Source organism: Fukomys damarensis, unplaced genomic scaffold (assembly GCF_012274545.1).
Source record: "Fukomys damarensis isolate Sample0158 unplaced genomic scaffold, DMR_v1.0_HiC HiC_scaffold_17, whole genome shotgun sequence".
Lineage (NCBI taxonomy): Eukaryota > Metazoa > Chordata > Mammalia > Rodentia > Bathyergidae > Fukomys > Fukomys damarensis.
In genome coordinates this window covers 43,302,468-43,329,079 of record NW_022900929.1, presented here as the reverse complement: position 1 = coordinate 43,329,079, position 26,612 = coordinate 43,302,468, and the positions used below count along the sequence as shown (strand labels likewise).

Genomic DNA, 26,612 nt, shown 5'->3' with positions numbered 1-26,612 from the left:
ATATATCTTTTTTTTTTAAGAGGGTAACAGTGGAGAAAGAGACAACAAAGTTTTTTAAAAATTATGTAATTTAGCATAAACACATGGGATATTCTTTCAATCAAGAATTAAACAGAGGCCACAGAGGGCTATGACCAATGTTGCATTGTTTCCTTAAAAGCCAACATCGCAATATCCCATATCCCCTTCCCTCTTTTCCCCTAGATCTGATATAAACTTGGCTGGATACAAAGATGGTAGAGCAGTAGTAAGACAGCAAGCACCCAGGGCCCTGAGAGACTGTGTTGCTGCCAGAACTAGTCAGCCCTCATTCAGCAACAACCTCTATTTTGCTTTTGAAAAGAAGTGAACGGAGTGGAGGGCACACATGATCTCTCACAGAGATTCTAAAGAAGGCTGTCCGTTCCTTCCAGTGTCCATTTGTACTTACTTCAGGATCCCGTCCGTACAGCCTGAGAGTGTCACATCATTGGGATAGAACTCTGAATATCTGAGAAAGGAAAGCAGTCACTGAGCACCAGAAACAATGCCCGGGACAGTGTCACTGCCGTCCATACCTGAGACTGACGCCCTACCTCCCACGGGTGCACTGTCAATGGGGTTTTGTGGCTGGAGTGTAGCTCAGTGGGAAAGCCCAAGCCTGTGTGCACGAGGCCCTGCATCTGTCCACAGCACCACACATGCGCACACTCACACACACATGGGGTCGTGTGCTAGGCCAGGGTTAGGTACACCTATACAAAAGGGTGGAGAACGAGGCCAAAGACTTCAGAGAAAGTTCTGGAACTGGGAGTCACCAGAATTAAGAAGGCAGAGACAGGAGGGGCCAGAGAAGTTGGAGTTCCCAAGCTATAGCAGGAGTAGAGGAGAACATGAAGCACTGTCTTCAGAAGCTGGTCAGGGAGTTCGAGCATCCTTACTGGTACGGTTTCCTTATGCGGACATCAACAAAGAGACACTTGGGATTCGCATGCGTCCAGATAATGTGTTTGGCTACAGTTACCATCGGACTACGAAGCATCTCACCAAAGAGGACAACCCTGTCCACCTGTAAGACAAGAGGGGAGTGGTGGGTTGAGAAACGGGAGAAGAGGCACTAAAGAGCTTGGGACATCAAAAAAGACATCTGTAAGAACTGGGGGATCAGAAGTACTCTGACCAGACTGAGAAACTGCCTCTCCTTAGAGAGCTTAAGAAGGAAGTCACTACATCCTGACTGGACATTAGGAGGTAGCAGTGTGCTCCAGCTAGCTCATTCATGCTCATGAGAGCTGACTGATTTTTAGGAATTATGTAAGCTTCTTGTTGAACATAACTATATGTTTTAGTTTTGGGGCTTAAAATGGAACTCTGGACCTTGCTCATGTTGAGCACATGCTCTGCCACTGATCTACACCCTGAGCCAATATGACCATTTTATACACTAAATTGTATAAGTTTAATATTAAATAAAGGGCTGGGAGAGGTAAGTCACAGACAAAACCATTCCCTAGCATGTAGGAGCCATTGGGATCAATCTCTAGAACCACTAAAAAGTTAATCAATTGTATTTGACAAAGTTAAAAAAATCCTCACCATGTCACTTCTTAATTATCTTACGATATTCTACTATGTCTATCCTTGAGCTTACTTACATCTTTGCCAGTATTGTGGAACTGCCATACCCATAGGGGTACGCTACTGGGTATGCATTTCTCCCCAACTCTATGTTCAGTGACATAATATTGGTATCTTGAAACCAGTCCCAGTGGAATGATTCACACCATGGAAATTAGCAAACACTATTAAGCAAGACAGATTTTTTTACAGACTGCTGGTAGTGAAATCCTCCACCACAAGTGAGCCTGCAGCAAGCCATTGGGGAGCAGATCTACACACTGTATGAACTGGGAAAGAGCGGCTTTAAGATGAGGTACAAAAAAGAGGTACATCATCTGTACAGGAAAATGGGGAGTAAGGGGAGAGTTCGGCAAGGGCTGAGCAGTACTCACAAGGACCCTCTGGACAGCCAGATTCAGCAGGTACTTTTCAAAAGTAGTCATGGGACACGCATCCCCTTCCTCCATCTCCTGAAGAAAAGAGACCCAGGTAATCATCGGTTGAACATGAGATAAGCAATACTCGAGTTTGCACGGTTTTGCATGGTTCGTATGTTGCATATGTTCTGCGGGGGTTCATATATTGAAATTTTAATCCCACTGTAAGGTATTCAGAGGATGGAAAACTCCATACGACCATGCTATGAATTGATGGGTCCTTGTGGGAGGTCCTTTCAGGAGCTGCCCTTGGAGGGACTAAGGCAGCTCTTGTGAGACCCCTGAGTTCTTGCAAGAATGAGTTGTTATAAAAGCCTAGGCCTGACCCAGGAACCATTCCCTGGCTTTCCATCTCAGGAGATGATCTCTTCTTTTCATAGGCTCCACCCACCATGAGGTCCTCACCTGAGCCAAGCCGAGGCCTGTGCATGCCTTCAAATCTCCAGAGCTATACATGAAATAAACCTTTCTTCTTTATTCAGTTAGCCTACCTCAGATATTTCATTTCAGCAATGAGAAACAGACTAATACAATCAGTAAGCAAGAAACATCACAGTCAGTCTGGGAAATCTGCAAAACTCTGCGTATTCACATCTGTACTACCTGGGATGCTCCCAGGCCTGTGTCCATCACAGATTTGGAGACGGTGGGGTGAGGGTCTGACCTGGACTTGAGCCTGAAGTTTGATGGCTGTCTTCAGGATACCGTCCTCTGCCGCAAGCACGGCAGTCTTCAGAGTGCCTCTTCCACACAGCAAGACATCCACCTGCTCTGCCCGAGCCGTCATCATTCCAATCAGTAGCAGCACATAGTTCAGGGGGGGCTGATCACAGTGTCGGGGGAAATAAAGCTCCCTGAGTTTGAAATCCTCCCTTCTCTACCCAGCTCTGAGGCCAAGCACCTCCCCAGGTTTGTGATCATGGGAAATAGGACAAAATTTGCCCTGAGGAGTGGGCAGCTTTAGCAACCCTCAAGGAGAACTGGGGATAGGAGAAGGGAGAAGCCAGAATCCCTTCCAAAATTCAGTACTGGGAGGCAGTGAGGTGAAAATGAGACATACCGTTGGTAACAGAAATTCGGAAAGTATTAAGTACTAAAAGTGCTACGATCCATAAACAGGATCGAGACCCCACCCTAGGAATTCTCCCTAGGCAGCTGATGACTGACACTTGCAAGCAAATCCATGTTATTTATTTCAACCTCTGGGCCCCCGTGGTAAACCAGGTCTGGGGTCAGGACACTTCTCAGGCTCCCCAGAATCCTACCAGCCCCTTGCAGGATGTTTTTGCCTTTTTACCCCTTGTGTGTTGCTCTCGGGACACATCAGGCCTGCAGGAGTATCCATCATGTAGACCAAGAGGGTGCGGCCTGGCAGCGGGGGCAGGCTGTGCTTCACAGAGAGGTTCACAGCCACCTCCAGGGCCTGTCGATACCGGCCTAGCATCTCAATGTCACATTTCCACTGTCTGCAGGGCAAGCGAGACACAGACACGGCACTCAGAGGCTTCTCTGCTGCCAGGACAAGGCAGAAGGAACACTGGAACTTGTTGCTGAAGTACTGAGTCATCTCCTTGGTTCCCTCCTCAAGCAGTGATTGTCCTTCTGCAGCCCCTCTGATCACATCAGAATAATAGATATCTGAGTCTTGGGTTTATCTTGGGTGAGAATGGATACAGGGTATGTTGAAGCACTTAGAAGAACTGGGAGCTAGGACTTGGATTTTGCAGAACAGACTGCATTTCTGCCTTTGAGCCTGCTTGCCCTATATTTATGGGTGTCAGAAAAAAAGATGAATGGTTCAGAAATACAGAAAGAGAGAAACAATAAAGAAAAACAGATGTCTTGGAGAAAAACAAAGGAGACCATGAATAGGCAGAGCCAGGAGAGGACACAGCATGCAAGCCCTGAAAAAGAGATGCTACAGACACAGAATCCACGGGGGTCATGAAGAGAATCACAGCTGCAGTGCGGAGGCCGAGGCTCAGCTTTTGTCTCATGACCTCTAGGACAGTGGTAAAAGACAAGATTCGATGTGCAAGAGATGAGGGGAGCCAAGCAGGTCTGAGCCACTGGGATAACCGACGAGCATATCTTTATAGAAAAATAGGAGTTCACAGATGACCCTGAGTCCCCGCATACCGCCGGTCACCCAGGCATGGCCCCTGGGTGTACACACACCTGGCCTTGTGTATTTTAAGCTTCTCCCGCTTCAGCTGCTCATACAGCACAGGCATCGTCATGGCTGTTCGAAGCTGCTGGCGACGTAGGTTGCAAAGGTACCTTGGATATTTCTTCATATGCTTTGCGTTTCTAGTCATGATCCGCCTCATCAGTTGTGTATTGGAAGGAAAGGGCAACGCTGCAGGGTGACAGACACACACTGAGTCAGGCTCCTTCTACTCCCTCACTGCAACCACCATGGATGTGCGCTGAGCCCCACCCTCTGGCTGGCACCTGTCTGACCTCTGCCCAATCTACACCCTGAATCTGCAAGGCAAGAGGCTAAAGACAGAGCCAGCAGCACTGTCTCACTGGCACAGGCGAGGCACATGGGGCCGCAAGACGGAGGAGGATACCTTTATTTCTGAGTTGAGCCTCAAGGTTATCGATGGCATCATGGGCATTAAGGAATCTGAACGGAAACTGCCGACTGTGGATCACTGACTTCTGCAACACAAGGGAGGGCCGTGAGCAGAGGACCAGGGAGGATGGGGCTGCCAGGGCCTGGGACCAAGAAGGTCACTACTCTGTTAGGTCTGTGGGAAGCTAAGGTAGGGGACTATGGAGTTAGAGCAGATACAGAGAAGAAAGAAGAAAGAAAAAACACTGCCATGGTAGAGTAGAGAAGAGGTAAAGAAGAGGAAATCGCAAGCCAGCTGTGGTGGTGCAGGCCTGTAACCTCTGCACTTGGGAGGCTGAGGCAAGTTCAAGGCCAGCCTGAACTCCATAGTGAGACCGTGTCTCAAAAAACAGAGGAGGTAGTCAAAGAAGCAGCCCCACTTCTTTCCTAGCAGACTCACTGGAAGTCAGTTCACTGCATACCGTGTCCTGCAGCCGCTGGAGGATGAGTTCGTGGTGGTGGGCGCTGATTCCCACCCGCAGCAGGTTGCACAGGTTCCGAAGCATGGCCATGAAGGGAAGCTTCCCATGCTCTGCAGGAGGTGGGGTACAGAGCAGGAAAGCTCAGGATAGGAGAGAAAGGTCAGAGCCCAGGACAAGAAGTTCGTGGGAAAGTTCACCTGGAGAGGGTGAGGGACCAGCGCGGGATGACCCATTCAACCCACAGTGGACAAAGATAAAACCAGGATTGGCTTGAAGCAAGGAGCAAAATTTACCCAGCACTGTTGGAGGGATTAATAAATCATGTTACCACTGTGCCTGCTGGCTCTGCCCCTGACATTGGGTAAACTTGGCACAATGTATTCTCCAGTTTACAGCAGTGGTTTCCAAACTTTCCAGGCAGCTCAAGGAGAAATGTCCTAGCGTAATGCCCTTTGCTTATTTATAAACTGTGTGCGTTTGCAGTACGTTCCTTAGTTAATACTTCAATATACAATTCAGGCTTACTAATTATAACAATGAATATAAATTCATATTTCAAAAAGTCTTCTTGATGAATTTTTTTATAGTTTTTGGTCAATGTTCTTTTTTCTTAGGTTTTTGTTCCATCTTATTTTATTTTTATTTTGTAGTACTGAGGATTGAACCCAGGGTTTTCAAACTGAGCTATATCGCTAGCCCTTTAAAAAAAATTGTTTTTAGCTGGACATGGTAGTCAACACCTGTAATCCTGGCACTCAGAAAGCTGAGGCAGGAAGATCGCTGCAACTTTGAGGCAAGCCTGGGCTACATAATGGATTCCAAACGAGTACCTGTAATCCGCACTCAGAAAGCTGAGGCAGGAAGATTGCTGCAACTTTGAGGCAAGCCTGGGCTACATAATGGATTCCAAACGAGTTTGAACTACATAGCAAGACTGTCTCAAAAATAAATAAATAAATAATAAAAAAACCATTTTTTAAACCTCACATAGTGGCACACACCGGTAATCCCAGCACTTAGGAGACTGAGGCAAGGGGATTACCTCAAGTTCAAGGAAACAGTACACAGTACACAGTGAGACACTGTCTCCAAAAGCCAAAACAAAGAGACAGGTTCTTTCATGTCAACTTACCTAGGCTAGGGTCAAATTTGTGAAACTTACCCGATCCTCCAAAGTAGCTGGAATTACATGCATGTGTCACCTCACTCAACTACTTATTTTGGGAATTTTGATACAGGATCTTGCTTAAACTCATGACCCGCCTGCTTCAGCCTCCCCAGTTCTGGCATCACAGGTGTGTGCCACCATCCCTCGTGATGGAGGTGCCTTTTAAAGGTGACCTAAATTTTATTGCAGTTGCAGGTAGAAGCCTACCCTCTATAAGGTCTAAGATTCTCCAGTCATAATTCTTCGATGGAGACTAACCCCAGGGACTCATGCATGCTGAGCACTTGCTCTACCACTCACCTACCCCTGCCTTTTTGGTTTTTTCGAGACAGGATTTTGCTACTCTCAAATTATCCCAGGCTAATCTCAAACTCCTGGACTCAAGATATCTTACTGCCACCTCGGCTGTCTGAGTAGCTGGGACTACAGGTGTCCAACACCATGGCTCTACAAAGGACATGGAACAATTAAGGAGTGCACATGCCACAAATGATGTTTGGAAAGTAACTCAAATTTTTCTTAACTGCTACTTTTTTGAGATAGGGTCTTGCTACGTAGTCCAGGCTGGCATGAACTCCTACTGATGCCCCTGCCTCAACATCCTGAGCACTGAGATTACAGGTGTCTGCTATCCCTGCCCCATATCATATTTGGGGTTTTTTGTCATATATATAATCTGGGCTGGCCTCAAACTTGCAACAATCTTCCTGCTTCCCAAGTCCTGCTATTATAGGCATGGGCCACTGTGCCAGGTTAATATCCTATTGGTGATGCCAGAAAGTAGACATTTGTTATTCACATTGAGAATTCCTGCTCCAAACTTGCAGCAATCCTCCTGCCTCAGTCTCCTGAGTGCTGGGGCTTGGCCTTCATTTATATTTATTTTTATAGCTATATTTATATATTTGTATACTTGTATTTTATGCATTTTCTAAATAATTCTTAGTACGAGGGCATAACTTTTAAAATTCATACACATATGTTCTGATGTATTCCAAAAATCACTTTTACCATGTGTGATCAAAAAACTCTAGGCGGGGCGTGATGGTATATGCCTGTAATCTGAGCATTCTGGGAAGCTGAGCCAGAAGATTAAAAACTTTGAGCCCAACCTGGGCTACCTCAGCATTCTGGGAGGCTAAGGCAGGAGGATCAAAAGTTTGAGGCCAGTCTGGGCAACCTGGAAACCTGGGGACACCTACCCTAAATAAAAATAAAGAGGTATGGAGATGTATCTTGGTGTACAGGCCCTGAATTCAATCCCTGACACCATAAAAAAGCAGTTAAAAAAAATCCTCTGGAGAACACAGGATCAGACTACAGGCATGAGCCTACCCCAGGTGAGGACACAGTTTCCATTTTCAGGGCAGTGGTTTCACAGCCAGAGGGGGAGTGAGGATGGTGTACACAGAATCACCCAGCTACACCAGTCGCCACCAGGGCTCCTGCCCCCCATCCCCCATCCTGTTCCCACTTTGGGGAGGAGGTTGTCAGGGGTGCACGGGTGCACATGTGTGTGTGTGTGTGTGTGTGTGTGTGTGTGTGTGTGTGTGTGTGTTTGTCCACTCTAGTTCCCAGTGTCCTGACCCACACACACCACCAGGGACATCCAGGAAGTGAGAGAGGGTGATACACGGAGCAGTGAGGCTGTTCTGAGCATGATTTGCCATGTGCAGTACACAGAGGAAAAAGGCAAAAGGCCTCTGGGCTTCCAGAGTTCCAAACTATGAAGTCTCAAAACTCAGTCACAGGTCTAAAGGGAGATATTATTCAACAAAGAGCAACTGTTTGAACATTTTTACAGATGGAAGAGGAAGAAAAGGGAAACAAAATGGAAGCAGGCATACAAAATTGAAAATTCTATAGTTAAAAAGAAATACCAGGTTGGCAGGATAAGTTTGCAGCCAGCTGGGGTAACCTAGCAAGACCATCTCAAAAAAAAAAAAAAAAAAAAAAAAAAAAAAAAAAAAAAAAAAAACAAAAACAAAAAACAAAAAAAAAAAACAACAAGAAAAAAAAACACCAAAACTACATAGCTGAGTGGTATAGCACATGCCAATAATCCAAATTACTAAGGAGGCTGAGGCAGGACGATCACAAGTTTGAGACCACCCTGTACAACTTAGCAAGTCCCTGTCTCAAAACACCAACAGCTCTGGATGCAGCTCAGTGGCAGACCACTTGCCTAGCATATTCTCTATCCTCAGTACCACAAAAATAAATAAAATAAACATGAAAACAAATTTAAAAGAAAAGAAAGAGAGAATAGAAAGTATCTTGGTCCTCCCAAATTTGACTTTTTAAAAAAATCAGTATGATCAAATTATATAAAACTTTCACATCCTAAACATGAGTTTCTGGAGAGATTCCAATGTACCAAGGAGCAGCCCTACCTTATTTGGAAGGTAGATATTGATATACATGTAAGTGAAAAGCTACCACTTTTGTCATAGGCTTGTGTACCGTTCTCCTCATCTGAAATGATGATCTATCAACGATGCCAACACTACTCTAAGCACCCACCACTGTGCACTTTGTTTGGTCAACCATAGGCCTCATAAACCCAATCTCTTTCAGTGGTGCAACTACCAAGCCAGAGAGTAACTGCATCATGCCATGGACGATGAGATCGGGTGTGCTCAGGGTGGTGTGGCCAAAGACTGTATCATGCCAGAGAGACATCAGGGTCAACAATGCAGAGGCCAGAGTGGAGAAGAGAGGAAAGGACCATGATGGTCAAGTTCACCCCACCGATGAGCTCCTCCCAGACAGAAGCTTTGTTCCCCCGAAGGCTCAGCTCCCGGTCCCAGGTCTCTGGTCTTGAGAGCTTCATGCGTTTCCCAGCTCTGCTAGAATCCCACGGCCCAGGGAGGCGACTCTGAGAAAAGAGCTGTAGACTGGAGGGGTACCTGGAGCGGAGGAGAAAGGGCCCATCTTTCAAAGCAGAGAACAGAAAAGGAACAGAACTGGTCAACGCCGTCAGTCACATTTGCACCATGTCTACCCAGAGTCCCAGCAACAGCGACCAGGACAGGAGCCGTGGTGTTGGGAAGCAATGGCTTCCCCTCAACGCAATGCATATTCAGAGGTCACCTGCTCACCTGTAGCCCAGCAGGGCTTGGACATGCTGAGCAGGCTCATGGATATGCAGCCGTTGTACCAACTTCTTCAGGGTGAACTGTGATGGACTCTTTTTCTCTGCATTGTAGGCCGCCTCAAACTGCGGAAACAGCCCAAGTCCCAACAGTCATTTCAACCACGATCAGGGACTTTCTTCAGAAAGCACAGCCTAAAACCATCCTATATCATTAGGTAATTTCCTTGCCAAAATTAGACTGCAAGAAAGGGTTAAAATCCTCCAGCAACAAGAGCTCCCATGAGGAGTGAGATAGCAGGTTACAGAAGCAGTGGCAAACCTGGAGTCCTCCCTACTCAGAAGGCTGAAGCAAGACCATTGCTTGACCCAAGAGTTTGAGGCCAGCCTGGACAACACGGTAGGATCCTGCCTCAAAAGAAAAAAGGTTAGGGGGGTGGAGGTACAGCTTATGGTAGAGCACTTCCCCACCATGTTTGAGGCCCTGGGTTCAATTCCCAGCACTGAAAAGAAGGAAGGAAGGAAGGAAGGAAGGAAGGAAGGAAGGAAGGAAGGAAGGAAGGAAGGAAAAGACTATATTTCACTCACACAAAACTGAAGCATCATTAGTTACCATGAGCTGCCTGGCTGGTGAAAACAAGATGAAAACACAGTGAACACAGAACACCCTTGTTCTGAGGTAAAAGGAAAAACAGATCTTCTTTAAATCACAGAGCCCTGGTCAGGTAAATGGAGACATCAGCACTACACAGGGCTGTGAAGTTTAAAAGGCTGAGAGAACTTTGTATGATAGGACATTTTGGGATATACTAGGATGAAATTTTTTCTTTTTCCATAAGTTTGAGGTTCAATATTAGATTGTTTATTTGAGCCCACTCTGTTTTCTCTATGGGGGTATTCACCACTGTCAATTTCCCTTGTAGGATTGCTTGCATTGTGTCCCATAAATTCCTGTGTGTTGTCCTGGCATTGTCATCTAATTGTAGAAACTGTAGTTTCTTTAATTTAAGCTGTGACCCATTGGTTCTTCAGGAGGGTGTTATTTAATTTCCATGTATTTACAACGTTCTAGTGGTTTCTTTTGCCATTGATTTCCAATTTCATTGAACTATGGTCAAATAATGTGCGTGGGATAATTTCAATTTCTTTGCACTTGCGTAAGCATGACCTATGAACTATATGTGGTCTATTTTGTAGAACATCCCATACGTAGCTGAGAAGAATGTGTCTTCTGACATTGCAGGGTGAAACACTCTGTAGATATCTACTGAGTCCATTTATTAAAAAGTTTGGTTCAGTTCTAATATTTCATTGTTGGGTTTTTGTCTAGCTGATCTATTTGTGACACTGGGGTACTGGGGTCCCCCACTACAATCATACTAGTGTTTATTTGATTTTTCAAGTCTGTTAATATTTGTTTTATACACTTGGGTGCATTAGCATTTGGTGCATATGAGGCAAGGGATGTTCAATCACTTGACCAAGGCCTCAGAGCCAGTGGAGGTGACATTCAAACCCAGGTTATCTGAATACAGATTCTGTGCTCTTAAACGCTAGGTAAAAAGCTTCTTTGTCATAAAATTTTAAAAAATATTTTGTTTTTACACTTTCCTAAGGAAAGTAGATATTTCATATTGCTTTTAACTCATTTATTTCACTAAACTTGTCACCTGTCATTAAATACAGAAAAAATTGTACCTGCACACAGCCCCAGGACAAGGGACTCACCTTCATCTGTACATCTGCAAGAGACCAAAGGAACCCTGAAGAATGTAATCGCTCAGAAAATGGAGGTCCTGTCTTCTACAGGAACAGGAGAAGCAGTTTAACTCAGGCAAAGGTAGTCTGCCCCTGGGGAAAAACCCACCTCGACTATCCCTGAAGGCTCATCTGTAACAGAAAGGAAGCCAGCCAGGAAAAAGGCCAGCATTGCTGTTTCTACCCTGAGCTCTTCCCAGCATTCCTGTACCTCTCCCTTAGCTCCTGGCTTAGGAACACAGCAAATGCTTGGTGGAGAACCCTGGAACCTGTGTCCCTCCCCTGTCCTTGTCCCTTCTCTCCCAGGAAAAGGGGCCTGGGTCATGAGTGAGCAGGGACGAGGCAGAGACAAGGCAGGGACTGACGGGAGAGCGGGGTGGCCGGCGGGGGCGTCTCTTGGCACGGTGCTGCCGAAGATTGTATTTAGCCAGTTGGTACTCATCAAACTGGGCGAATTTGTCAGTCATGGCAGCCCGGAGGCAGGCAGGCAGTGGCACCAGCTTATTTTCATCTCCTTTAACCAGGTCCTGAAGAGAGAGAAGGAGAGAGACAGACAGACAGACGGACAGACACATACTATCAGAAGTCAGACCCAGTGAAATCCTCCAAAACAAAACAAGATTATGGGGTTATTTGAAACCACAAAAAGGAAGCAAGTTTCCATCTCCAGCTCTAGAATCACAATTTCTGGCCAAGTATGGTAGCACACCTGTAATCCCAGCACTTTGGGAGACCAAAGCAGGAGACTCACAAGCTTGAGCCCAGCCTGGACAACTTATCAAGACCCTTTCACAAAATTTCAAAACTAAAAATAATAAAGAGCTTGGAATAAGTCAATCATGGAGGCACACACCTGTAATCCCAGCACTCGAGGAAGCTGAGGCAGGAGGAATACAAGTTAAAAACCAGCAGGGAAACTAAATGACTTTGAGAGACCCTGTCTTTAATAAAAATTTAAAAAGCACTAGAGATGTAGCTCAGTGCAAACGCCTTGGCTTTACCAAGGAGAAAACACCTAGAGAACCAGAAGCAGCAGCCAGCAAGAGCGTCCCCAAGAAAAAGACAAAATTTTCTTCCAAGAAGAAGCCAGTTAGAACTCAGAGGCTACTGCCAACAGCAGCAGTGCCAAGAAAGAAGAGAAGCTCCAGAAAGTATCCCAGGATGATTAGAGGATGCTCCCTGGTGGTGGGAGCCGAGTGCACCCCAAGGTGGCATTTCCTACCCCACCCCTTAAACACCAGTCAAAAAAGAGAAAGGCCTTGGGTTCAATTCCAAGTAACACACACACACACACACACACACACACACACACACACACACACGGAAAAGAAAAGAGAAATTTCTGTGCTACTTTCCAGGTCAGTAATCTCTGATTTTCATTTTCTTCATACAAACATGAGATCCAGAATAATATCGATTTTATCCTCAAACTTTGGTCCAGTCCATTCCCTTTAGGCAACCCAGCCTGGTACCAGGATAGAAGCTGTCACATCCAGCACTGGGCTGGGAAAGCTGAGGGGAGGCTGATCTGTCTGAGAGTTTGCTCCAGAGACACAAGGAGCGAAAGAGAGGTGACCCAGGGAGGTCCACGCTCAGGGAACTGAGTGCCGCACCTGGTAGAACTCCGCAACCTGGATCCAGTCGGAAGGCAAGTGGACGATGGCACAGAAATAGCGTCGCAGGTGGGGGCGGCAGGCAGGCAATGAGGCAGCGATCGCCAAGACCTTGTTGGCCACATCCCGCAGGTTCAGCTGCTGCCTGGCGTACAGAGATGCCTAGGACAATGGGTGGGCATCTCAGCCACTTCTGCTATGGCTTCCTGCTCTAAACTAACTTACTTACTGAATCTGCCTGCAAAACATACTTCAGCCCTCTATATTGCAAAGTATAAAGCCCACGTCTTCTGGCCTGGCATCTAGGTTCTCCATAATCCAGCCCAGGGATGGTGAACCTTGTAGAGCTTTCAGTGATACACACAGCCCATTGCAGCATGCATGCCATACGTTCACCATGCCTGATCTAGCCTTCATGCACCTCTGCAGCTAATCTTCTGACTCTACTGACTGCCCTCCAAGTCAACCAGGTCCTTCCACTCTTCAGAAGACATCTCATATCAGCATCTATCAAACTGATAGGGGTTCGAATCACTCACTAAGTTTACTTCCGTCTTGCAAACACTCACGGAAAATGGCCCCCTCCTCTGCTTTTGAAATACTGTCCACATCTAGTCGCTTTTACATGATATTCAGGTAAGGGTTTTGCCTTCCTAACAACGCTATGAGCTCTTTAATAGCCAGCTCATCTGTAGAGTGACTGTTAGCACACTGAGCCTGTGTCACTAAGCAAACCAATCCTCATATCCTTTCCTGATCTCATCTTTTCCATTCTTCATAGAACCCCAGGGATGAGGACTCAGAATCGACCAGATATCCTTGTCCCGTCCTAAGTGAGGTTCCTTCCACCTGCTGCAGAAGCCTAGTCAGCACCTCGGACACCACATAAGCACGTTCCTGTCTCCAGCTACCCACGCCAACCCTTTATCCACGATACCTTAAGGATGAACTCAGGCTCCGAGGAGGCAAGTTCAGAACAGATAAAATGGATGGATCGGCTGAGGTCACGAGCATTGTTCATGTTTACATTTGAGGCCACCGTGGAGCACAGGATTGTCATCAGATGCATCTAGGAGTTGGGAGAGGAAGGAAAGGAAGAGTGAGGTAACAGAGCAACTTACAAAACCAGGACAGAAAGAATGAACCCAAATTCAGAAACACATCTGTCCAACGGAGAGGCTGAAAAGAGGGATTAGAAGTGTGGCATGGTGCTGCATGCCTGTAATCCCAGCACTCAGCAGTGGAGGCAGGAGACTGGGAAGTGAGAAATAAATGCTGGATTATGTCCCCTCCTTTCCCTCCCATCTGGAGAAGACATCTGGTTCAAGTTTTCACCCTATTCTCCCCTCCAACAGCAAACCTCCTACCTTGTCTCTCTGAAGGTCCCGGTCACTGGTCTCAGGATGACATTCAGAGTGGCCAGAGGCAAGCTGCAGGGCCAGTTCCTCCACCTCCTCCTCTTCTCCCAAGCTTAGGCTATAAATAGGCATCTGGGCCCTGTCTCCTTCCATTGCTTCTGACTTTTTCTCTTTCGAATAACATACAGGACCCTGGGGACAGTGGCAGTTGTAAGTCACAGCATGGATCCATGGCCCCTCAAACGGACCTGAAGGCAGCTCCAGAGACCTGAAGGGTCCCAACTCTATCTAACATCTCTAAGCTCGGGTCCCCTCACCCCAGAATGGATCAGCGTTGACTTGTCCAAGATGAGCTTAGTGCCCACTCACTTACTTGTCACCTTTCCCTACTCAGCCTCTGAGCATTGCCCCGAGGCTTCCCCATCACCCTCTCTGGGTTCCTATCCTCACTCAAGTCACGGCCTGGGAGGCTGGACCCTTGCACACGTCCAAGGATACTATTAAGATATTTGTAGAACCAGAAGAAAAAAGAGCCAAATCTTCTGTCAGTCCTCAGCAACTTCAAGCTCCTTAACCTTTTTGAAGCTCAGCTTTCTCATCCACTATCACTACCTGTGGTGCTGTTGGAAATTTAAATGGAATAACGCACTTAGATGATGGCAAACTACACAACCCAAAACTGGCAGATGACCTTAGTTATAAGATGGAAAGCAACTCTGTGAAGTGTATTTTCACTGCCTCCATTTTAAAGGGGCACACAGTAAAACCCTAAAGGGTGGTGAGCATTGAATAAGGTTGTGTACTTTGTAATTAGCAGCCAGACTGGGGCTCAGGTTAGCTGTCTCTCTGCCCAAATCCTAGCCTGCACAAAAGCAGTAATATGTTCTTATAACAAATTCTGATCTGAGTGCTCAGTGTACAGTGGACATGTGTTTACACATGAATACAGAAGGAAGGAAGCCCTGGGGGAGCAGAAATGCCTCCTGCCTGACCTTAACAGCACTGCTTTGCCTCTGCTATAGCAATACCATGCCAGCTCCCCTCCTGAGCAGAGGCTCTCTATGACCAAGGGCTGCTACTGAGAACTAGAGTGAGAATAATGCTGTTGAGGAAGATGGCTGCAAGGTAAAAAGGCTCTGAGGAGAGAGGGTATGCAGACAGAAAGCAACACAGAGGGAAACAAAGGAAGGAAACCCTCCTGACAACAACACACAACACATATATCTAGAGTTGAGTGGCTAAGGCTATTGCCAGAGGTGCTACCTGAACTGTCTCTGTTGCAGACACACACTGAGCCCTCCTGCTGCTTGGAGGCTCAGAGAGCACGCATTTGCTGATGTTCGGGCTGCACATGTTAGCATGCACAGTGTGGGAAGGCTGGAGACAGAGGAGCAAGTTGCTAGCAGACATGCTGCTCTTTACACTGGGGAAGGTACTAAGGCACCGGTTTTCCACGGACAGGATGCGGGAGTGGGCAGCCCCATGCCCATGTGGTTTTTCTGCAGACTTCAGGTCAGAAATCTGGGCCAGACACCGGTTCTCCAAGGAGAGAATGTCTGAGTGAGCCGACATATATCCACGAGGTGTCTCCATGGGCTGCAATTTAGGAAGCATGGCCAGGCACCGGTTCTCCACGGACAGGACGTCTGGATGGGCAGACACACGCCCATGACATTTCTCCATGGCTGCAGTTTAACTAGAAAGCACCTAGAAGGAAAGACAGAGCAGGTGAGCACTGGCCTGCAGAGGGAGTATGTGCGCTTTTAGGAGTGAATCTTTCCCTGTGTCCCTCCTGGATATGCCAGTGACCTAACACAGAAAACAACCCAAAATTGTTCATCCAGAGAGTACTCTTAAGGAAGAAGGATGAAAAGGCACAAGAGAAAATCTTTAAGAGGAAGATTTTTAAAAAGGAACTGCTGCAGAAGGAAATATGTCTTCTCATGAGGAAAAGGAGACCCCACCCCCAGCCTATCAGTGTGGTCCTAACTTAGTAGAAGGAAATCACAGATAATCTGGATTCTGGATTCTTAGCTCCAGAGAAACAATGTTTTCATCAAGGTGTATATCTTCACCACTCCAACTTCCTTCTCTTCTATACATATTTTTTTTCCCACTAGTGGAGAATGAATTGGGGCCTTCACACAGAGCAATATCTCTAGTCCCTTGGTTTTTTTTTTTTTTTTTTTCTCTCTCTTTGAGTCTATTGGTACATTTTAGGTATACAGTACAGTTACATTCATCATTGGGATCTTGTACCTTTACAAGAAAGGTCTTGGTTCTCATTTTTTCCCCTTGTCCCTGCCCTCCTTCCACCCCCTCCTAGTCCCTTGGTTTTGTTTCTGGTTTTGTTGTTGTTGTTTGTTTGTTTTTAATTTAAGATTTTGTAAATCACTAAGCCCAGGCTGGACTTGAACTTGCAATCTTCTTATCTCAGCCTCCCAGAGTGCTAGGATTATAGCTTTATACCACGAGCCTGGTTTCTATTCACTATTTAACCAACTAAATAGCATTGTATCCACCAAGACTGCCCTCTTAGATAACTAATGGGTTTACTGTTATAAGATGAATGGACAGACACTTGGACCCTAATTTAATTGCTTGAGTTGAATACAACACCATTTGATCATATCCTCACTGAAATTATCTCTTCCAAAATGCTACCGTCCAATTTTTTTTCTTATGATTGTAGTTACATCTTCTTGGGGGTTCTTTCTCACCATTCTCTAACATTAATGTGCCTACCATTCTATCCTAACCCTTCTACATACTTTCTTGGCATGCTCTCACCGACGCTGTGTCTCCAAATAACCTTTCTGTACTGGCAACTCAAATGTATTCCTTCACCTAGATTTTTCTTCTGAGCGTCACATGGTGCTTAATCATCCATCTGCCCAGCAGGCATCTCTACTTGGATGGCTCAAAGGGAACCCAGATTTCACAGATCCCAAAGTTATCATTTTTCCTTCACTCTTACTTCTGCCTCAAGTCCATTCTCCTTTTTTGTCACTTCTGTCCAGAGGGTTTAGAGTGAGACACACCTAAGTTTGACTCCTGGCTCCTACATCCTGGGGTCTTTGGCAGGTTACTTCAATTCTTTGGGTCTGTTTTCTCTCTAGAAAATTAAGAAAAATGCCTGTCCCACTGAGTTGTTTCAAGAATGAATGAGAAAAATATACAAAACTCTTAGGGAAGTGTATTAAATGTAGTAAATATTCAATCGTTTATTATTCCTTATTAGTATCCAGGAAGCTGTAAAATATTATTGCTGCTACTCCCTCAACCTCTCAGATGTTCTCCAACTTTCTCCAGACCTCCCACCACCATCCTTGTTGAAACCTCTGATCCAGGTGATGGGTGACATACTGTGTGCAGATCTGCCTCAAGAGCTCCTCCAGGAATACCTAGACACCTTGTATAAATCAAATAGTAAACTGTGTTTCTTATCTTTATCAAATGTCTTGTTTGTTTATGAACTTAGACACGGTTTGTCTTTACTGAATAAAACTCCTGGAAGGGCTCCTTTCTCTTATTCCCCTCCTGTATCCCCAGCATCACACACATAACCTGGCTGCTGATCACCTCCCAGCCTCATCTCTTATTGATGCGAACCCCAATCCAACTCAAAGCACTTAGAAGCCTCAACCACAGAACTGTGGACCTATCTCTTCACTCTGGTCTTTGCACAGGCAGAGGCCTGAAATGCTCTTCCCCTACCCCAGCACATCCTCCCCCAGCCTCTCCTGTACCAGGCCAAAGTCTGTGCACTTTCCTCTCACCACATTCCTCCCAGGAGCCTCCCAGACACACGAGCCACTCTGGCCTAGCAGGCCTCTCCAGGTTCTCCCCATGCCCGGACTTCCCCTATCAGAGAACACATAACCTGTCTGTCTTTTGTACCCCTAGACTGGGAGTTGCTGGGGCATAATACCTTTGGCTTTGTTGGCCATTGTTTCTGCAATACCTAATCAGTGCAATTTAGAGGCTTTTGAAAACCTGATAAAAGCAAAGAGTTTTTAGGTGTGGAGAAGCAGGCCTATTTACTGCTTAGCACTTAATTCTCAGGATGTCCATAGAGCCTCATTCTTGGATCTTCCAAAGTTTCTATCAGCTATAAATTGAGAACCTCTCCCTGAGGGGATGCTTGAAATATACCATGAGAAATGTATTAATTTACTTATTTGCATATAAATTTATCTCCCAGCCCCATCTAAATATTTCAGGAATAACATGGGCAAGCAAACTACTGAAATCTCAGTACGAATGAGCTCACAGACAAGAATGCAGAACATTTTGAAGACAACTTGAATGAATTAATAATGCAGGAGCACAAAGGACAACAGCATTTCACGGGACATCAATGTAGACAGACACATCAAAAATGGTGGCTGGCAGGCATGGTGGAGAATATCTGATATAAGTTCAGCATTCTGGGAGGCTGAGGCAGGAGGTCTGCAAGTTCCAGCCCAACCTGGACAATTTATTGACTCAAGTAGAGGCTGCCTCAAAAGAAGTGATGGCTCTCTAAATAAAGAAAAAAAAAGAATAAGACTATAAGAGCAAGAAGCAATTTAAATATGTTCAGGGACCATTTTCATCTCCAGAATTAAGGATTATTTTAACGTTACATCATTGCCTTTTCTCTTTTACTTTCCTTTTTAGTTTTATTTTAGGATTCCCTATTTTTAATGTTCATACAGAGATTTCTTTAACTGAAATACTGAATAGTTTCTTTGGTGTGAAAAACTATAATACTACACAGGATCCTAATGAGATCATTAATAATGTGAAATAGGAAGTAAAGGGCTAAAGGTGTAGGGAAAGTGGGAAGGGTGGGGGAAAGGTAATAAGGGAGAGGAAAAAAATATGAGAAACTGAAAAAATGGAAATAAAGTGTTTGTAAATGGGGAGGGGAGGAGGGGGTGAAGGGAGGGCAGGGGACAAGGGGAAAAAATGAGAATCAAGACCTATTATGTAAAGGTACAGAATCCCAATGATGAATGTAACTGTACTGTATACCTAGATTGTACCAATAAACTCAATAAAAAGAAAAAAAAAGTGATGGCTTCTGCCACCTGCTCTAGGAGCTGAGGCACAAGGATCACAAGTGCAAGACTGGCCTGGACAACTTAGCAAGACTCTGCCTCCAAATACAAAATAGCTCGGTTATAGAAGCCCCCTGGTTCAAGCTCCCTAGTGACTTTGCAGTACATGATACCCAGGAAAGAAATTGCTGTAATCCAAGGTTACAGAGGGGAGGGCCTCGAAACCAAAGTTAAAGAGAAGTATAAAGTTTCTCTCTCTCTTGCTTTTAGCCTGGAACTTCAGGTTCCAGCCTGGTGAAGGGGGATTCTGGAATCATAACTGAAACCCCGCCACCACCACCTCTAGTCCTTTCCCCAGAGGCAGCCTTTGCTGACTTTCTACTGTTCAGACACTTTCCATTCTGAACTGAGGAGATACTGGAGACCTTGGCGTGTTCACCCACCTGCTGTTGGCAGCTGCCTGGCAATTTAACAGAAGGGGGAGCACGCTGGGCTCCACGGTACAAAGTGCGCGCTAAGCGCCTTTCACCTCCTAATCGCAGGCCAGACGAGCAGTGAGAGGGGCGCCTTTTCCCGGGGTGTCTCTTTCTCCCCCTCTTCATGGTCCCCGACTCAGGCCCTTCCCCTCACCCTTCTCACCCAGTTACCTCCCGTCTCTCAAACCAGCGCGCTCCGCGGGGCCGGAGGAGCGGGGCGGGCGCACCCGAGAGGTTCCAGGTACTTCGGACGCCGCCCTAGCTCCTGGGCCCTAAGCTCCTTGCACCTCGGTCTGGCCAGGGCCAGGTCTACCGGCACTTGCTGGACTCTCCCTGGAGAGGAGCTCAGAGCCTGCCCAGGTCGCCTGGGTCCTGAGAGGCCGGAAGCAGTGGCCTTGGCCACTGGAAAGGAAAGGCGCCGAAGGAGGAGTCGGGTGGGGCACAGGGAGGGGACGGAGCTAGGCTGGCTGCCCTCTGGGAGCAGGAATCCCGGATAGGACGCCAGAAGGACGTCTGTGATTCTTCTGCGGCCTGGATTTAAGTTTTTTTCTTGTTTTCCTTCCCTGGTCCTCTTTTCCCTACCTCAAGGCTTTTCTCTCTGCCAGATTCACTTCCTGGTTAGCTCATTTGCGCCCCCTTCCTTTTACATCGCTTCAAGGTGATTCTAGGAAAACTGGCATGTTCACTGCCTATCTGTACACTTTTTCTCTCTCATGTCAAAGATATGGAAGTCTTGATTCATCCCAAAGTTTCTTTGCATAAGGCAAATTAAAAAGAAGCAAGCAGAGAGTCCAAAGCAATGGCTCGCATCGAGTCAGGCAGAGAACACAGTAGAGTGAGCTGAGAGCACACCTGCCCCTCCTGCGGGGAGAAGAGACCTGTGCATTGCCAGGGTCTCCGGAGCCCTGGAGAACGGGCACACACGGGTGTGTGGATGTAACTCGGTGGCAGGCCTTTGTGTCCCCGAGAGAGGCCTAGGGTTGATCTCCAACACTGCCAGAAGTAAAACTAATACGGCTAACGTGGGCCAGTATCCTGGAGGGTGGAACCAGGCTCTCATAAGGTAAGTGAGCCTTAGGGTGACACAGTGCTGTTTCATAAAGAGCAGGGCCAGACGGTAGCAGAGAACTAGGCTTTCCTCAAGTAAAACAGGTTGTCTTCAGGGAAATACTACTGCTTTTCTTAGGGGGAAACCCTTGAGACTCAGGTGGGAAACTGAGTCTTTCCTTAGACTCCTCTGTTACCAAGCACCCCATCAGTCCTACATGCCCTACATGGCTTACATGTTTACGTCCCTCCTAGAATTTACGTGTGGAAATGGCAATGCCGATGTGACAGTGTTTGGTGGTGGATCTTCAGGAGGCCGTAGGAGGGGAGCCCTCAGGAGAGGGATTAGTGGGCTCACAAAGACAGTTACTCATCTAGCTCTCTTCCTGCCTCTCCTTGAGAGCATACAGTAAGTCAACCACCTGAACCTGGAAGAGGGCCCTCACTGAAACCAGACCTCACTGGCATCCTGCTCTCATACTTCCAGCCTCCATCACTGTGAGAAACGAAGGTTTGTGTGTAAGCCACTCAGTCTATGGTAATTTGTTCAGCAACCTAAACGAAGACACTACTTTGACAATAAATATTTCATGCTCCATTTATTATCCTGAAGTACAATTTATAATGACTTCACACACATTTTAAAAATTAATAAAATGAGGGTATGAGGGTGTGGGAGGTCCTTTTTTCAGTCCCCTGCACCAAAAAGATAATAACAATCAAATGTCCTAAAGAGACACACAGGAATAGTAGAAGGAAGGTGATTTATACTTAAATACTACATGTTTGGATGGATAAAGGCTTGGGAAAAACATTCAAGTAGAAAGATGTGCTACTCAGATGCTGATATCTCTATACAGAATTAACTTGAATAGAACAGCTACAGATGTTACGTGTTACAGGCCTGCCTCAGTGGGGTTCTGCTTTGGATCTTAAATGTCCCTCAGAGGCTTATACTAAAGGCTTGGCTGCCACCTATTGTACTGTCCGGAGGTGGTGGAGCCTTCATGAGGGGCAGGGTAGTAGAAAGAAGTTAGGTCTTTGGGGGTGTGCTCTTGGAGGGGAAACTGTCCCCCATCTACCATGAGTGAGCAGTTTTCTCAGCCACATGCTTCCCTCCATGAGCTACTGCTTTGCCACAGGCCCAAAGGCAGTAGGGCAAAGGGACCAGGGACTAAAACCTTTAAAAGTGTGAGGCCAAATAAATTGTCCTTTCTTATATGTGTAGATTATGTCAGATATTTTGACTGGCTGACAAAACTAGCTAACACAAAGGGTGATTCAAACTAAGCGTCGTGTCGCACACCTGTAATCCCAGCACTCTGAAAGGCTGAAGCAGGAGTATCTCTCCACTTCAAGCCCATCCTGGGCAACTTAGTGACTCAGTGAGACTGTTAACCAGGTTTGGCAGCACTGGAGTCTCCTTCTAGAGGTGGTCTCTAGCTAGGTTCTTTCTAACCTGAACAAAGAATTGGTCAGGACAAGCAAAAATAGCAGTTTTTCATTTATTAAAGGTAGGAAAAGGAACAGGCTCTGCAGACTAAGTTTGGGTCAAGTAAAGGTAGGAAGACAAGTACACCCTCCAGGAGAGAACAGACTATAGTGAAGGGACACGGTAACAAAGAGTTCACTGTCCTCTCTGTTTCTCCTGCTCCTCAGGCTGACCCCAGGTCTAGGCTCTCCTATGGAAAACATATTTGAGTTCCGGGGCGACATTCTCACGCAGGGTTAGGGAACTGTTGTAATTTGTGTACTGGGATTTTGTAATTAACAAGTAATGCCTACTTCCCCAGCCAGCTTTGCCATACCCTAATTTCTTGCCTTGAGACCCTGCCTAAAAATGAACAATAAAAAGGACTGGGGATGTAGCTATTTCAGATTGAAGTCCCTACATTCAATCTGAACACTGCAAAAAAATTTTTTTTTCAATGGTTCACATGCTATGAAGAGAGTTACTGATGTGGCACGATTTTCCAAAGTGATCGATAATTTTTGGCCAATTTGAAACTGCTGTTGTTGTTTTTTTTTTTTTCTTTTGTTTTAATACCAGGGATTGAATTCAGGATCTGTGGCTTGCCAGACAGGCAATATGCCTCTGAGCTAAACCCCACCCCCAGCACTCCCTATGTTGGCCAATTTGAAACACAACAAAACATTAACATCCCATGCTTCTTATAATACTTTCAGTACTGAAAAGTTTAGTGTATATTTAAAAATGATGGCAAAATGCCTGTTTATATTTAAAATAAAATTAAATCCTAACTTTAAAGGGTTTTGCAGGACTAATAAAGTCATTCAAATTTGGGGTGTGGTCTAGCATGGTGGGGCACACCGGTGATACCAGCCCTCCAGAGGCTGAGTGAGGCACAAGGATTGCTGTGAGTTTGAAGCCAGCCTGGGCTACACAGCAAGACCTTGTTTCCAAGAAATTAAAAATCAAAATTGGAGATGCAGGAATGTCCTTCATTATGTGGGAGTGCTCTAGGAATCTTGGGTCCTATCTATTAAATGCCAAAAAATATCTTCATCATTATGTGAGGGGAGAATAGCCTCCATAGATTTCTAAAACACTCCCTAGGATGCAAGAACCGATATGAGAGGTCTGTCTGTAGGGAAAGGAGAAGAGTTTGGTGACCTAGCTACTAAGCTTGAATGAAAAGGTTGTGCTAGGTGATGAGAATGAGGCACACTGAGAAGAAGGAAGAAAGCAGCATCCACCTGGGACCTTCCTGCTATTCCGAGGGGTTGATACTATTGTAGACTGTTAAGTTAGGAGGAAATACTATAGGCAGTCAGATAGAGGTAGGCCCTTGAAGAAATCAGGGCAAAAGATAAGAACACATTACAACTGTAGCTGGAGGTGCATTTCTTGAAGGCCAGGCCTCCAGAGAATGACACAAACCCTACACACTTCCCCAGAATGCATACATACCTTCCCAAGGGATGAACAATGTATTATGATTAGTACTAACTGGTCCAATAAGCCTAGGTAGGTATCAGTCACCTGGGTGAGTGACCAGAACCTGGTAACTGATCTCTTCCAAAAATGATCCTTGTTCTTTACATGTATACTTGTATGAGACTTGCTTCAGTATTGGATCAATATTACCTAAGAAGCTATTCTTGTAATCCTACTGGTTGGTTATAGTTTTGTCCCACATTGTATCACCCCTTGATTGTGTACCTGCCTCACGATTTTGCTCTATAAACTTCTTTTGAAAGATGGGTTCATTGGCAACCACTTGAGTCCCTTCCTATCTCTCAGGAGCTCTATCTCGCCCTTGTAACAAAATGGAGCAGAGGGATGAGACAACCCGAGCAGGCTAGAGAAAGCAAAGAGGTACAGACTTTATTCACCTGGGCAGAGATGGACTGACTGTAGTGAGCCAGCCCTGAACAAAGAAAAGGCAGAACTTTACAGGGTACTGGAAATGAGGTCTGGCAAACCTGTCATGTAAAGTGTTCAGAGCAAATATTTGTTGTGGTCAGGGTCCATGTAGCAATCAAGTCTGATGTGTGGATATTTTCAGGTGACTTGGCATTGAAAAGATGCTGTACTTTGTAGTTGTTATCTCTATGGTGGGAACATCCCATCCTGAGTCCTGTGTTCTATCTACTCCCGGGTCACAAGGCTTTTGCCAGACAGAGACAGCACCTGCACGGGCTACCTGTTTTCTTGTGGTTTTTTTCTAGCTTGTCAGACTATAGCTTGTAATCAAAGAGCATATTTATTAACCATTTCACAATCAGGTCAGCCTGAGAGCCCTCTCAATGAATTCAATGGATACCCCCACCCCATCTTGGTTTGGTGGAGGTTGAGATAGAGTCTCATTACGTATCCCACAGAACTCACAGTAATCAGTAACCCTCCTGCCTCAGTCTCTTGAGTGCTGGGATTCCAGGTGTGCCCCTCCATGCCTGACTACCTCCTCTGTTATAAATCCTACTTACCCTTTCTCATTTCAACTATATTCCTTGTCTATCTTAAACGGAGACATAGAAAAAAAAACCTTCCTAAAATAATGAATCCTTAGGAAAAAGGAATAAAAACAGGTCAAGTACTTTTGGATCAAGGGAGGCTCCATCACCACTCTTCTGAGTATGGATATCTCAATAAAGAGTGATAACAGAAAACTGACTTACAAGAAGAATGCTTGGCTTGGGTTACTCGAGGTGGGGGCAGGAGGAGGGCCAGAAAAGGCAAATCAGAGGGGAAAGATGTAGCACAGCCCTGGAGGGTGTGAAGCATATTTACATGAAAGCCACTGTCTTAGGAAAAGCCCAGAGCTGAGAGTAGGCTGGTAACTGCAGCAGAACTCTCTCAACAATCAGAAACACTGGCTTCTCCTTCTATGGAGAAGCACGGCACACATGGCCCAATTACTTCTTTCTAAGATGTATTCCTCCTTCTTTAACTGGTGAGTTGTGTGTGTGTGTGTGTGCATGCATGCGTGCGCTAAGAGTCAAACCCAGGACATCACAAATGCTAGGTAAGCACTCTACCGTGGAACTACAACCCTACCCCCAAATCTGAGGTGTTCTAGGCAGCCCTGAAAACTCAGTTCAAACTACAGCTATTTGGGATGCCTCCTCTGATGGAAGCTCTGTGGGTAGTGTTCATGCCTTTATCCTCGAGGCTCATAGGACTCTCATGCTTCACCGCAACACTTGGTTGGGTTCTCTGACAGGAGCTCTCTGACCTGCACATCGTGCGACTCGTACAGTGCCTGGCTCATATCAGGCAAGACAGGAGAACAGAGGCCAAGAAGAAAGAGAACAAAAACACCCATGAGGAAGCACAGGATAAAGAAAGGTGAAAAGATGTGGCAGCCTGCCTTCCCTGACCAAGAAAAAGGGAAATGTGTTAAAAACAAAACAATAGGTATTGACAGAAAATAGCCTATCTGAGTCTTCTCTACCTTTTGCCACTTCCTCTTGTGTCCTGGGATCTCACACCACAACTGCTCCTGATGTTCCATTTCACCCACAGGGAAGGAAAACCAGGTGTCTGCCTTCTTTCACACCGTTGCCCAACCTCCTGTCATTCCTTTTCCACCGGGGACTCTTCCTTCCTTGGGCTCTGCCCTCCTCATCCCCCACACAATGTTCCCAGCTCACTGCCCTCTCAGGCACCTCAGGCATCTTTGCAGTGATGGGAACTTCTGCCTCAGACGAAAACCAAAAGGGGCAGTCTACGGACTCTGGCCTGAGAAATGCTATACTGGGCCAGCAAAATTAGCGAGGAAAAATAATGCCAAGAGGGTGTAAGCAGGCAGGGATGGGAGAGTATAAAGGAATAAGTGCTGGGAAAGAAAGGGCTGAACGACTCCTCCCACACTCCTCAAACTCATGGATAGCCTTTCCACAGTTCTCTTTCCTTCTTACTTTGTTTCTTTCTGTTTCTCTTTCCCTCTCTTTCTTTTTTCTCTCTCCCTTTCGGTCTTCCTTCCTTCCTTTTATCTCTCTTTCTCTCCCCACCCAAACTGCCTGCATTTATTCTCCTTCTCCTTCTCCCTCTCCCTGTCCCTCTCCCCGGCTCTTTCCTACTAAAGACTGAAGAACCCGGGGCCTTGACAATGCAAGGAAAGAGCTCTACCACTGAGTTACATTAAAATGTCCAAATGTACAATAAAATGTGCAATTTAGTGAGACCTTATCTCAAAATAAAAAGGGGCTGGGGCTTTTCATTTTATTTTGAGATAAGGTCTCACTAAATTGCACAGGCTAGCCTCACACGTGTGATCCTGCCTCAGCCTCTGGAGTAGCTGGGATCACAAGCATGTGCCACTACATCTGGCTTCTATTTTTCTCTTTGATGATAGATTGGATAATTTTCCAACTGTCCTCTCATGACCCCTAAGCTTTGGCTACTAGAGCTTTTATTTCTCTCTCTCTCTCTCTGTGTGTGTGTGTGTGTGTGTGTGTGTGTGTGTGTGTGTGTGTATATGTGTGTGCGGGGGATTACCCACAGAATC

General features: G+C 45.9%; 1 protein-coding gene across 6 annotated transcripts in view; it reads right to left on the bottom strand.

Moving 5' to 3' along the window:
• The window catches only part of Tep1 (telomerase associated protein 1), a 47,461-nt gene that overhangs the window by 19,782 nt on the left and 1,067 nt on the right, over positions 1 to 26,612 (bottom strand). For 2 of the 6 annotated variants that reach the window (XM_010607406.2, XM_010607410.2), the window contains exons 1-17: positions 19,762 to 20,182; positions 15,333 to 15,776; positions 14,079 to 14,261; positions 13,649 to 13,780; positions 12,712 to 12,873; positions 11,464 to 11,625; positions 11,069 to 11,143; positions 9,348 to 9,466; positions 8,998 to 9,155; positions 5,079 to 5,188; positions 4,613 to 4,703; positions 4,215 to 4,395; positions 3,334 to 3,502; positions 2,701 to 2,859; positions 1,992 to 2,069; positions 921 to 1,048; positions 431 to 490 (exon numbers count right to left, since the gene is read on the bottom strand). In XM_010607406.2, the coding sequence (XP_010605708.1) occupies positions 431 to 490; positions 921 to 1,048; positions 1,992 to 2,069; positions 2,701 to 2,859; positions 3,334 to 3,502; positions 4,215 to 4,395; positions 4,613 to 4,703; positions 5,079 to 5,188; positions 8,998 to 9,155; positions 9,348 to 9,466; positions 11,069 to 11,143; positions 11,464 to 11,625; positions 12,712 to 12,873; positions 13,649 to 13,780; positions 14,079 to 14,261; positions 15,333 to 15,752 (2,387 nt within the window). In that variant the 5' untranslated portion in view covers positions 15,753 to 15,776; positions 19,762 to 20,182. Of the gene's footprint in view, positions 1 to 430; positions 491 to 920; positions 1,049 to 1,991; positions 2,070 to 2,700; positions 2,860 to 3,333; positions 3,503 to 4,214; positions 4,396 to 4,612; positions 4,704 to 5,078; positions 5,189 to 8,997; positions 9,156 to 9,347; positions 9,467 to 11,068; positions 11,144 to 11,463; positions 11,626 to 12,711; positions 12,874 to 13,648; positions 13,781 to 14,078; positions 14,262 to 15,332; positions 15,777 to 19,557; positions 19,713 to 19,753; positions 20,187 to 26,612 lie in introns of those variants that run through there. The other 4 variants (XM_010607409.1, XM_010607407.2, XM_010607408.3 and 1 more) reach the window with 4 other exon arrangements.